At 40.9% G+C, this 13,601-nt stretch overlaps 1 protein-coding gene across 1 annotated transcript in view; it reads left to right on the forward strand.

The window, feature by feature from the left end:
• GUCY1B1 (guanylate cyclase 1 soluble subunit beta 1) overlaps window positions 1-5,264 on the forward strand; it is a 52,759-nt gene extending 47,495 nt beyond the window's left edge. The window contains exons 12-14 of the mRNA XM_034772913.1: window positions 220-374; window positions 1,201-1,327; window positions 4,086-5,264. Coding sequence (XP_034628804.1) covers window positions 220-374; window positions 1,201-1,327; window positions 4,086-4,109 — 306 coding nt within the window. The 3' untranslated portion in view covers window positions 4,110-5,264. The remainder of the gene's footprint in view (window positions 1-219; window positions 375-1,200; window positions 1,328-4,085) is intronic.
• Window positions 5,265-13,601: the final 8,337 nt, after the last annotated feature.

Raw genomic sequence — 13,601 nt, forward strand, 5'->3', positions numbered from 1 at the left:
AATTCTACCATTCTGAATTAATAGTATTTTAAACTCAGTCTGCACAGCAGTAAATGACTACACATGGTGTAAGGCGATAAAGAATCAAGACTGGTATCTTATAAAAGATGAACTCCAGCATTTAAAAAATGCATATTATATATATTTAGTTGGAAACATCGAGTTAGTAAAATTGATCTTGAACTATAAAACATTCAAACTTGCTTTTTCTTGCTAAAGATAACAATAGGTATCCACACTGGGGAGGTGGTTACAGGTGTCATAGGCCAAAGGATGCCGCGCTACTGTCTCTTTGGAAACACTGTTAATCTAACAAGCAGAACAGAAACCACTGGAGAAAAAGGAAAAATCAATGTTTCTGAGTACACCTTCAGGTGAGAGATGCAAAACCCCTTCTTGATAAGAATTTCAAAAGAAACAACTTTATCAATGTACCTTTAAAGTAACTTTAGAGGCGATAGTGACAATCCCACTCAGTATATTACAGCACATGTATTTTCATGAAATGTTGTCAAGTCACATTACTGTGAATCACTATTTCCATAGGAAACAATTATATTCAGCCACAGGAATTTGTGGTGAGACATGATAACCACCTTAAGATATTTGTTGGGGTTCCCCTCAGACATCTTCCACTCAGGTTACCCAAGAATTCAATCCACTCCAGGCTTGTCAGTCAGGTTCCTTTATTTGGTATAAAGCAAAGCTACACTGAATTGACCAGACTCAAGTGTAGGGGGTTGGTATAGGGGGTACCACGCATCCAAAGCTATGCAACAAACTTCTTTCTTCATATACATTTACACATTTCGTTGCATTCACTATACATTTCATTACATGTTTTGGGATTGGCTTGGTTACTTTGTAGAAACCAAACCCTGTACAGAATGCTCTGTACACTTACTGTCCATGTATTACTTACTGTTTTCCTCATCTTATGTTCCAGACTTATCTTATCCATTGTTACCTTGTCCATTGTAAATGGTTCCCTGGGTGTTTTCCCTTATCTTAGCTAATACCAATATTCTTTTTCCAGACTACTGATCGATTTATCATCCATGTCCAATTATTCATGTTAAGCCCAGCCTACAATATTGCCTGACAATGTAATTAATGTGCCTTCAGATGTAGCATGTTTAATGTTTTCTCTGTATGTGTATGTGTGTGGCGGGGTAATCTAACGTTTGTTTTTAATTTCAGGTGTCTTATGTCGCCAGAAAATTCAGATCCTCAATTCCACCTAGAACACAGAGGCCCTGTTTCCATGAAGGGTAAAAAAGAACCAATGCAAGTTTGGTTTTTGTCCAGAAAGAGTACAGAGACAGAGGTATGACTAACCAAAGAGTAATTCTTTTTTAAAACAAGGCATAAATACAAGAAGTTTAATCTAAACCACTGAGAACCATTTTCACTTGCAAAACTAAATGTTCCCTACAAGAAATGAACCATTTTGTAAAATGTTGTTCCATTAATGTGTTTACTGTCTTGACAGCAGATTAAAGGTCTTGATTATTTATCTTTGCTGTTTATGCATTCTCTAAAAAAAAAAACACTTTTGTATTTTAAAAAGTCCTTGAGGAAGTGCCAAGTGTTTAAATATTTATCTGTTCTTACAGATTTCTCTATTATATTAGACTTTGTAATATACAGTACATCTCTATTTAGCTGACATCTATAGTTAGTGACATTTGAAAACTCTCCATTTGCCTGCCTGCAGTGAGTGAAATACTGCAGTCTCTCCTATTTTTAGATGCAAGTCCAGCAACTACCTCTTTGTGGGCTCCCTATTGAAGTCAGTGAGGCCCTGTGTGGACACAGGGTTCTGCCTGGACAGAGGCTTTTGCATGTTTAATTTAGGAAGCTACATAGTCGAACTTTGTAAAAGCACTGAAGTGACTTCAGAGCCTGAATCCCATTTTCAGAAGTGACTTAAGGAGCAACATCTAAATACCTTTAAAAATCTGGGCCTTAGCAACCCAAGTCTCATTCAGAGTCCCAAGTGCCTAAATAGTTACTTTTGCAAATTTTACCCATAGTTCTTACTGCAAGTATTTGAACAAGCAAATGCTGACTTTTTAATGGTACCTACTAAATGTTGATATTTCTTATTCCAGGGCAATATACTTCAGGGAACAGTCTATATTTTCTCTAGAAAACTTATCTGTAGTCTTTAGCACAGACTCCATAACCTTTCATTAATATTCTGTGTGTCACCTTTTGATGATACTTTGCTAGTTGTGTTTTATACCCATTGCAGAATATACCATAGTTTCATATGACTGACATTTCCCTTTGAGATCCATAGTCAGAGGTAAAAGAGGTTTTATCAAAACATTTTTCACTTTTCCCTACATTATAAGCAATATAAGTAATAACACGTGTTATTTTTAAATGTAACTTTAGAGAAGAATGCACAGCCAGGTAGGTACTACCTGCTTTAGCCTAGACATGTATTTAAAATAGATTTTAAAAGGGTTCATAGATCAAGGCTGCTTCTGGTATTACTAATATTTAGTATTTTCATTATGTAGCAATTATCTTAAAAGCTTTTTATTAACACTAACTTATTCATTCTCTCAATCCTGGAGCCGGCCCTGGGTGGACCAATAGAATTATTTCCTTGTCTGATAAAAGCCAGGGATCTCTTTGTTTTAGCTCCTTCCTAAATTCAGATGCACACACAAATACAATATTCCTGTACAGTAGAACTCCTCCCATCACAGAAGAAGAGCTTGGTGTAAGCTCAAAAGCATGCCTCTCTCACTAACAGAAATTGGTCCAGTAAACGATATTATCTCACCCACTTTGTCTCTCTGATATCCAGTAAGAACATTCCTTCATATTGCAAGGAGTGAATCATAGAATCAGTTAGAGATTAAAAAGATTTCTTAAATTAACCGGACCATCTTCCTGCTAGTTGTTCGCTCTAATACACCAGTGAACTTCTTTTTTACCTCCATTATCTCTTGATTCTGATTGTTGGTAATATGCCACTTCCGTCCCCTTCATCCCAGAAGGCAGTGATGAAATCACCTTCTGCTAATTAGATCACAATAATTAACAGGAGAAGTAAATGTTTTCAGCAAATGGATAGAGATTTTATGCCAAACCTTAAAAGGCCCTGCGCCTCTGCAGTGTCAATAGATAGCAATGGAAGTTGTAGAGGCTCAGGACCTCTTACCTGTGTCATCCAGTAACATAGTGCAACATAATTACTTCCTAGGAGGCTCTGCTTTCCAAGCACCCTATTTGCTTGCATTTTGTGTTCTTTTTCTGTTCTCCACTTAAGCACTCAACAATTTTAGGACTGCGTTTGAACTGAGCATTGGCCACAGTAGCTCTGGCTCTATCTCTTGTTTTGCAGTTCCTGATGCCCTTGTTTACATGTTTTTAGAACAAAGAGCAGCTGCAGCTTCACTCCTGACAGGAAGGTTTGTTTTAAAAAAAAAACAGAACTAGGACGGCCCAGTTAGTAGAAAAGCTTAGGGGTTTTTTTTTGTTTTTGTTTTTTGTTTTTACCTTTTTATGGTTTACAGCATTCCAAAAATGGTGAAAATTGCAGCCAAAATAAAGGGAATAGGGAATAAAAATATTGGTTACTTAATATAGCATCCACCATGTTGGAGGCAGCTGATGTAAGTATTGCTAAGGTCCCTCCAGATGCCTCATACCCAATGTTTCCCATTTTCAGAGACTCTTCACTTCTCACACTGCTGGTTCCCCAATCTTATCCCAAACATATTCCTTCCTGCCACAGCAATCTCTCTGACTTCACATGCTGCAACATAAATGGCTGGAGGGACTCTGTACCTGGGGTAGTCCTGTGACTTCCAAGGAGCAGTGGACAGTCATGGATAAATTAGGGTACCTTGTCACCTAACAGGTGGAATTGTCATAATTCTACTAATATGGCACCCAAAGCCTGTGATCCTGGCACAACAATATTCCTGCTTTACTACGCACTGTCTTCTCTATTTATAATAAAGCCGCAATGAAAAGTATCAAACTTATTTTGTCACTGCATGTCACATTGCTGTTTCAAAGAAAATCCCTTATTTCTCAAACTTCCCTTACATGCACTCAAGGAAATAAAGCAAGATGTTTACTGAGCTGGGGGAAGAGGAAGAGGACACTGGATAGGGTGCAATGCTGTGTCCCAAACAACTTACTGGTCTGGCAGTAATGATGATTTGTGGGTATTACTTCGCTTTGCATTTCTCATTTGCCTATCTGCCCTACCATGAAAGTATCATATTCACTGCTTTCCTCCAGACTCTCTTGCTGTTATTTGCCTCAGCTTTTGATATTGTTGTATTTTTGCTGTGGGTATGTGTATTCCAAGCGCTTTTTGTGGATCACGTAACCTTTCTTGTGTTCTGATAGTACCGAATAACATTATGCAATGTGTGTGCCATAACTAACCCTTTTAATCTGGTGCTTTTCACATGTGCTCTTTGTCTTCATCATCATTATAAAAGTATTCTATTAATGCTGTTCATTTTCCTTCAATATGTCGTCATGCGGTATTCCAGTTCCTTCAGGGAATAACACTTGACATACTGTGCTAATTAGTGATGAGAAAGCAACAGCTCTTTTGATGTTATTGTACAATTTTCACCTGTATATACTACATATACATTTTTTATATTGAAAAGAGGGGGTTGGTTGTCTGATACTGCAATTTGAATTGTGTGTAAATGTAATTCTAGCCAAATGCTGCTCTCTTGCTGGGTAGTTTTCATTGGTTTATATTAACTGACTGCAACTGACTTGTGCATAATAGATTGCTGGACAATTTTGTGCCACTCACAGTGCTTTGGTTCTTTTCCAATAGACCATAGACACTGAAAGGCACACTGGTGGGACAAGGTTGTCAGGCATAACCTTTTGTTTTGGTCTCTTTAGTTTTCAGAAGTGATTTTGTTTCAGCCCTTGGAAGAATATGATAATATTCTGGGCAACAAGTCAGGAATAATTAAATTAGTTTCAACATATAGGGCATTCCTCTTGGAATAATATGTTCATTCTTAGCTCAATGATCTTTTCTGAATATCTGCTTTATACAATTATATGTTAGTACAGTGCAATTACTTATGTGTACAAAATGAAAGTTTGTCTATAGTATATCTATCTTAGCACACAAATATATGTATAAATGTTTCATGCTTCTGTGTAAAAGGAACTGTGATAAATTATTTTTTCCATTGGTCTTTGGAAACTTTATTTCTTCAATAAAAATAAACATCTGAATATTACACTTGCTAGAACATATGTATCTTCTCCTTAATTCTATTATATGAAGTCTGAATCGGAATCTTTCCCGTGCTGTCAGATGTCACTCAGGGCATGAATGAGGCTCTGCCATCCTTGTCTATCATGCTGTTCGCTGGAATGGCTACCCCACTGTGTTTCTAAAGCTTAACTTTTTTTATGAGGATAGGTTATTGGTCTATCATTCAACCCCCAATTTCGAGGATCAGAGGACTGCTTTTCATCTGTCCCTTGATGTGTCCCTTGACATGTCCAGCTGAAGTGCCCTTAGCAGGGTTAAAACTCCTGACAGCATAGTTCATAGGGTCACTGGAGCACACAAGCCTCTCCACCAGGTCAAGATGCAGTCCCCAGGGAAGGATTATGCAGAGTGCATTCTTCAGTTATTGCCAAACTCTGGCTCCAATCCTGCAGTCAGTGCTTGTATGGGCACAGAAGCCTGTTCCTGAGGAACTGCTTACAGGATCAGGGCTTTAGATTAAAGTAGTGCTCAAAATGTGAAGGTTCTCTCCTCGCAGAAAATGAGGACATAAAATTGCATGTACAATCATAGAATCATAGAATATCAGGGTTGGAAGGGACCTCAAGAGGTCATCTAGTCCAACCCACTGCTCAAAGCAGGACCAATTCCCAACTAAATCATCCCAGCCAGGGCTTTGTCAAGCCGGGCCTTAAAAACCTCCAAGGAAGGAGACTCCACCACCTCCCTAGGTAATGCATTCCAGTGTTTCACCACCCTCCTAGTGAAATAGTGTTTCCTAATATCCAACCTGGACCTCCCCCACTGCAACTTGAGACCATTGCTCCTTGTTCTGTCATCTGCCACCACTGAGAACAGCCGAGCTCCATCCTCTTTGGAAACCCCCTTCAGGTATTTGAAAGCTGCTATCAAATCTCCCCTCATTCTTCTCTTTTGGAGACTAAACAATCCCAGTTCCCTCAGCCTCTCCTCATAAGTCATGTGCTCCAGACCCCTAATCATTTTTGTTGCCCTCCGCTGGACTCTTTCCAATTTTTCCACATCCTTCTTGTAGTGTGGGGCCCAAAACTGGACACAGTATTCCAGATGAGGGCTCACCAATGTCGAATAAAGGGGAACGATCACGTTCCTCGATCTGCTGGCAATGCCCCTACTTATACAGCCCAAAATGCCGTTAGCCTTCTTGGCAACAAGAGCACACTTGACTCATATCCACAATCATTACTTTTGATACATTTAAATAATAATTAGCAACATAAAATTACATCTAATGACAGTGAAGGTTGTGTGAGGACTCAGCTCATTTACCCAAAAGTTTAAAAGCAAGGAAATTGGAAGTTAAGTGGTAATCCTTGTACATTCTTTTCCACCTTCAGATTGTCTGCAACTGTTGATAACATACTCCAACATTTCATAAGTCTGTCACTTCCATCCCCCACAGATACTCAAAAGCAATATGCACCCTGACTTCATCAAACATGCACTCTAACACAAAGCCTTAACATTGACCTCAGCAGTGTTTAGGTAGAATAATTTCCCAAATGCATGTTGTGAGATGTGCTCAGCTGTTGATAAACTGATATAAAAGCACAAGAGGCCACTGTTAAGTTTTTCCATTACACTGCAAGTTCGGTGAAGATGGGGTACTATGAAAAATTCAAATAGTGCTCAAAGTTTGTTTTCTCTCTGTGTTTTTTGGGCCATTTCAATGAGCGAAATATATGTATACCAATCTACTGCAGCACCATAATAATAGCTCATATGTAGAGAATGCTTTTTATCCCAAAGGAACCTGTGCAGTTTAGATACTGAACCACTTTGGTTATTAAAATTGGTCTTGAGTTAAATGTTCCTCTCAGATTACACTAAAAACGTTTACAGTTATTTTATTTCTTTACATATATTGGTTTAATTTTTTTTCCAATTTAAAATGATATAGTGGCATCCAATCTAAATAATATGAGGCAAAGCTACCAGTGTTTGTGTCACGGTGCCTGGAGTGGCTCACAGCTAAAAGTGCCAAACTCAGGTCAGATTGTCAGAAACAGACACCCCAGACTGGTAGTATATTCTATCATTATATTTCGCCAAGCCAGTAACAAAAGCGTACTCTTGGATCACTATATTAGTTTTGCCATGGAGTCACAGACAATCCCCTTACTCTCTCTAGCTTCTCTTTACCACCCAGGCAAACAGGACTTTGTGATAAAAGGTTATTAAAACTAAAAATCACATATATTAGGTTCTTCCAGCCCCAAAGGATCAGTCACTCACCCCAGGTCACTGGATGCATCTTGACTCGATCTCACACTAAAGACACAGGATAGCCAATTTCTTTAGTAAACTAAACTAAAGATTTATTAGCTTAAAAAGAAATGAGAGTTATTAAAAGGTTAAAGCAGATAAAATACATTACAGTTGGATCAGAGTTTGTAGTCCAAATGATCTCAGAGGTGTAGTAGTTGGCCACCCTCTTAAAGTCTTTTCATAAGTTCCTCAGGTCTTCCCAAAAAAATGTTTTTGGAGCCCTCTGTCTGTTTTCTGGAATGCCCCCAATAGCATTCAGATGAATCAGAGAGGCAGAATTGCCCCCAGTGTGCCTTTTTATAGATGAAAACAATCTAGCAAGCATTTTCATCGTCCCATGGGTCTTGCTTTGTTGACCAAAAGCAAAGTCTGTGGATTTTCTGTTGTCTTTCACATAATGGCCCATGCTTCGAAGTCAATAACCTTCTCATTCAAAGTTCTAAGGTTTCAATGCCAGTTGATGGGTCATTTAGAGATAATGTAAACACAATGTGATGGCCAGGAACAGTTCTTCATTAGATTTTACACATCAAGTAACTTCACTTCACTTCACTTCTAAACCTTTAAATACAGGCATTTTGACATAATGTTAATTAAGCAGAATTGCATACAGTGTAAAAGTAATTACAGAGTTACAGGACATGAAAAAGAATATACTTAGCAGCAAGAGGTTAATTGAGTTACAGTAATATACATTAAACAGGATGTAGGTAGATGAAGACAAATACAATTAATATCTAATCTAACAAATGAATTATCTAGATATACAATAGTATTTTTAAATACGACTTTGAAGTTCACCCATCCATGAATTGGTACACTTAACACTTGTCCCAGCGCCACGTGTAAGAGGCCATTTCATTCCAAGAACACATGTTTTAGAAATTGTGGAAATGCTGAGAGGAAACATGGACTCCTTCATCACCCCTGTGAGAACTTCGGACTTTGTTTTAGCTCTGAGGGCCTTAGACCACCCGCGGAGGAAGTGGTGTATCAGCTACAGTGCTGAGGAGGAGGAGGGAGTGGCCATGGGAAGCCCTTTGGCCCAGGCGTTGATGGATATGCTGGAACCCGATCCTGAAACCCAAGCACTTGTGAGGCAGCCTGATAAACGTGATGGCCTCTCGTTGTCCACTTATATGAAGGAAGGTGACCACGGCTCATGGGAGTCACCGGTGATGTGGCGGGATGACGACTCAACAGCGCGGCGCCTCCTGCTGGTCATCCTGAGAATTAGCTCTTCCAGCTCGGAGCACCCTCTGCAGGCCGGTGTCTTGCCTGCCGCTGGCTCCCCGTGTCCCTCCCAGACCCGATGCCCTTTGCCCTGGGGTTCTGACCCAGCAGTAACCCCCAATATGGGTCTCCTCTCCCTGGGGAACCCCCAACCCTCTAAACCCACCTTGCCTCAGTGGCTACTGCCAGTCATCATCTAGCCCCCACTCCCTGAGGCAGGCTGCAGTCTGTAAACCACTCATCATCGACAAAGGGGGTTGGATCAGCTGCCTCTGCCTATTCCTGGGCTGCCTGCCCCTCTGCAGCCCTAGTACCCTTTTGTGGGCCCTTAACTCGGCCTGCAGCCTGGGGCTTTGCTAGGCTGGAGCTCCCCAGCTCCCTCTGCCCTTCCCCAGCACTGCTCCACCCTAGGTACTCTCCTCAGGTTCTCAGGCAGCCAGGTCTTTCCCTCTCTAAGAAGCTAGAGAGAGTGTGTGTCTGTCAGTCTCTGGCCCTCAGCCCTCTTATAGGGCCAGCTGTGGCCTGATTGTGGCGTGGTCCCACCTGTGGCTGCTCTCCCCAATCAGCCTAGTATTTCTCCACCATAGCCCTCTCCAGGGCTGCTTTAACCCCCTCAGGGCAGGAGCAGGGTGACCACCCCGCTACAGTGGACAAGGTGAATGGAAAAGATGTTGCTCAGGTAAATGAACAAAGGTCGAGGATGGGGTGTAATGGAGTTAGGAACTGACCTGGGGTTGCGTAAATCTAAAAACAAGTGGGGGTGGGGTGGGGGCTTACACTGTTTCTTTTCTGAAAATCTCTCGACAGCTCGATGATGCCTTTCTAGAGGCCTTTGAGAACTTATACATTGGTAGCCCCGTGGGAGTAAATCTATCATGCATTGACCATTTTTGCTCGTGTCTGAGACACAGATCTCAAGAGGAAAATCTTGAAAAGGACAAAATGGAAGAATGAAGCAGCTCAGACTCCCTAATGGAAGGGATCATGGCGTCCAATTTCACAGGTGGCTGTAAAAGGCCTGTTAAACCAGGTGATTAATAAACTTGTTTAAATTTGTCAATATGAACGTGTCCCCTCCATACTCGAGTTAGTAAAAGACAGTACAAGTAACAGTCATCTCTACGCAGACGGCTCTGTTAAAGAAAATATATTATACCCTCAGGGAATTTGGGAGCTTTGGTGGGTGAAGCCTCTTTTTCAAGTGGCCAAAAAGCATAGTGATTCTTTGAATAGAAGACAGGTAATAGCTTGGCTTTCAGACCAGGACGTTTACACTTTACACAAATCGGCTCGCATATTTTTTAAAAGAAACAAGACCATTGTTTTAGATATGGATGCACAATGGCAGGCAGATCTGGCAGATATGCACTGGTTCTCCAAACACAACAGTGGTTTTAAGTTCATCTTAACGGTGATAGACATTCTATCCAAATATGCCTGGGCCTTAGGCCTAAAAGACAAGACAGGTGATGAGGTATTCCAGGCCTTTAAAACTATTTTCAGTAAAGATCACGTGCCTCAAAAATTAAAAACCAATCAGGGGAAAGAATTTTTAAACAAACCTTTAAGCAGATTGTTAAAGCGTCTTGGCATTCACCATTTTGTTACTAATAATGAAGTCAAAGTAGGGGTTGTGGAGTGATTTAACAGAACTTTAGAAATTAGGATGTGGAGATATTTTATAGCCCATAACACCTTTTGCTACATTGATGTATTACCTGACTTTATAAAGAGTTACAACCAGAACTTTCACAGAACTATACATACCAGATTCGCTGATGTTAACCCTTCAAATTTTCTGAAGGTATGCAAAATGGTTTACGGAGACGGTTTTAAAATAAAACTGGTTGTTGCCCCTTTTAGAAAAGGTGACCACGTGAGACTATGTAAAACAGTGGTGTGCAACCGGTGGCCCAGGGGCCACACATGGCCTATCAGGATAATCTGCTGGCGGGCCACCAGACCGTTTCTTTACATTTGCATGGCCATCCGCAGCTCCCAGTGGCTGCGGTTCACGATTCCCAGCCAATGGGAGCTGCAGGAAGTGTCATGGGCCTGGCCAATCCATCCTGCAGCTAGCACTTAAATGCCATTAAAGGTTATTTATTCAGAAAAAACTAAAACTATTGCTTGTTTTAGTAGTATCTGATATCTCTGAATCCTTCTTCAGTACATAGACAATCAAAAGACCAGTTTGTTTTAAAGTTTACATTAGATGAATAATATTGGAAACTTGACCACTTCTCAACTCAGCTTTACTTTCATTTACTACATAGGACTTTTCTTCTAGTAAGCCCTTGACCTTTCCTTGAACGTACACCAGTTACAAGCCCATTTTCTTTACTCATAATGACAAAAATGTGCCCCAATCCTGCAAACATTTCAACGTGTGCTTAACTGTGCTCATTGAAGTCAACAACAAACATCCTTTTATTTCAAGTTTAGGAGCTTAGCCAAGAACCAAGTACAGTGACAGTAATAAATCCAAAATTGCCCCCCTTATAGCTACATTCTCCAGATATCTTCCTACCACAACTGTCTTTGTAGAGAAGAAGATAGGACTAATTGAGATGGAAGAGCTGGTGGTGGGCTGGGAACAAGGAAGGCTGGCTTGGAAGAAGGACTTCCCACCTGTGTAAACAACCTGAGCTGAATGTTCATTTTCAGGGTCATGAATCTACATAAGACTCTAGCTCAAGACTCATATTAAGTATCTTTAAGGTCTGATATAAATATATTGTATAGTTCAAGCTTAAATCTCAGCATTCGTTGTTTTTAGCTGGACACAGTTGGTGTTTTGCTATAGTGGTTGCCATTAAGTAGTTGACATTTGCCCACAAATATTGTGCAGTAGTGTCAGAGGTAACATCCTTTTTTTCTATTGTAAGTGTGGGGTTGACTGCTGTACTTCAGATACCGTAGTGTGGCAACTCTGCACAAATGCTCACTATAGAAAGCTCTCCTTGCATGTTCATTTGGAAAATATGGCATTAGAACATCTACTTACAATTCTGTATGTAAAATCTTGACTGTAATTCTTCCTGCACAAAAGTAATTATTTTCTACTAGCATATACAGAGCCGAAAAAAGCAGTAACTTTCTGTCTCTGACTGAGTATCAGTGCCTACAGATAGGACAGAGCCAAAATGAAACCTGGCATTTTAAAATGCTAAGAAATCCTAGTATGATTCATTTCTAACCTCCCTTCATTCAAAAAAATACTCCAGCAGATTGTCTTAAATGGTGCTTCACACTGAAGAAGTGATGTCACATTGAGATCAGGCATAGTGAATCAATAAACTTGACTGACAAGCTTCTCACTTGCACAGCTGCCATTCCTCAGATCTTAATGTTCCTACTGCGGTGGATGTAGACTCCCAATTCAATGGGTGCACTATACTAAACTGCTGATGGGGCACCGACCACCTGCAGCAGCACCCTCTTCCCGAGCACTACAATCCTGATCCTGGCTTACCGCAGATAGGAGGCCCCATGTTATGTGTGGGTTGGGGCGTGTTAGAGAGTGAACCCACCCACATTCACCCCACACAAGTGGCTCCTGTCCCACGGGGCTGGATTGTGACAGATTTTCATTACCAATCTGCCTAAGGCTACAGTTGATTAGGCTGGGGCCACAGGATCTATTTTTTGTGGAGGAGATGATGAGGCACATCAAGTGTCTAAATTTTAAAGCTTTATTGATAAAATAATAAAATAACAGCAGAGTGCTGGGAATGCTTCCACATCACTGAAGGAAAAAAAAAACGTTAATGCTCCAAGCCCTTAACCCACTTTCATACACACACACGACCCAGGCATTAGGACCACCTGCCTCCCGTAATGCCAGCTAACCGGGCAGCCGGACTACCGTGTCCATGCTCCCTAATGCCCGTACGTCCAGCCTTGAACCCATCGTTGATGCCATCGCCCACAACTGCGGGACTCCGAGTCCGCAGCTATGCCCTTCTGTTTCCTGAACATGTTGTTACAGTCCGTTAGTACAACTCTTAAGATCTTTCAATTACTTGAGATTTCATGTTGCTCACAACGGCACCGGGGCTTACAAAGTTCACCCCCCTGGGCCGGAGAGAGAGACGCTAAATCTCCCTCCGTATTACTTGGTCCAATATCACCGAGGGTCCATACACCAAAACCCTTCCCGGGCAGAGCGAGACACCTTCCGTTCTTCTTTTATGCCCAGTCCTACTACGACTGGGGGTGTATGCACCGAAGATTATATGCGTGGAGCGAGACTCCCTGAGTCCTCCCCTCCTATTATCCAGACTTCTACAACCTGTAGTATACCTAACTGCACCCTATCCCCGCCAACCGGGGTGGAGTAGCTCTTCATGGTGTAGCATGTCAGTCTAGAAGAAAAATAAACTCAATTTCACATTAGACTGTTATGCTCAATTCTGTTAGCTCTAATGCCTGCTAATAACCAAGAGCTATAGGTAGTGCTCCACTTATGCTTTTGTCTGTGCCTTTCAGTGCATGGTCAGATTCTGATCTCACATAACCCTGTGAAAATCAAGAGTAACACCACTGAAATAGTGAAACTGCAGTGTGAGCTCAGACTTGTATGAAATCTATGTCCATTGATGTCCTTTATTGTAAAACAGAGGAATTCTTTCTTATAATCCTGTTGTTGATGGCAATGTGTTTTGCCCATACCATTTGAAATAGAAAGAAAAGACATCTACCTGAGCCCTTATGTAATATTACATATTTAAAACATCCTCCATTTGGAAAGAATCTCAATTTGCTTTTCAAAGTTATGTATGTAAGCGGAGTCAGGATGAGCTCTACC

Source organism: Trachemys scripta, chromosome 5, assembly GCF_013100865.1.
Source record: "Trachemys scripta elegans isolate TJP31775 chromosome 5, CAS_Tse_1.0, whole genome shotgun sequence".
NCBI classification, from domain to species: domain Eukaryota; kingdom Metazoa; phylum Chordata; order Testudines; family Emydidae; genus Trachemys; species Trachemys scripta.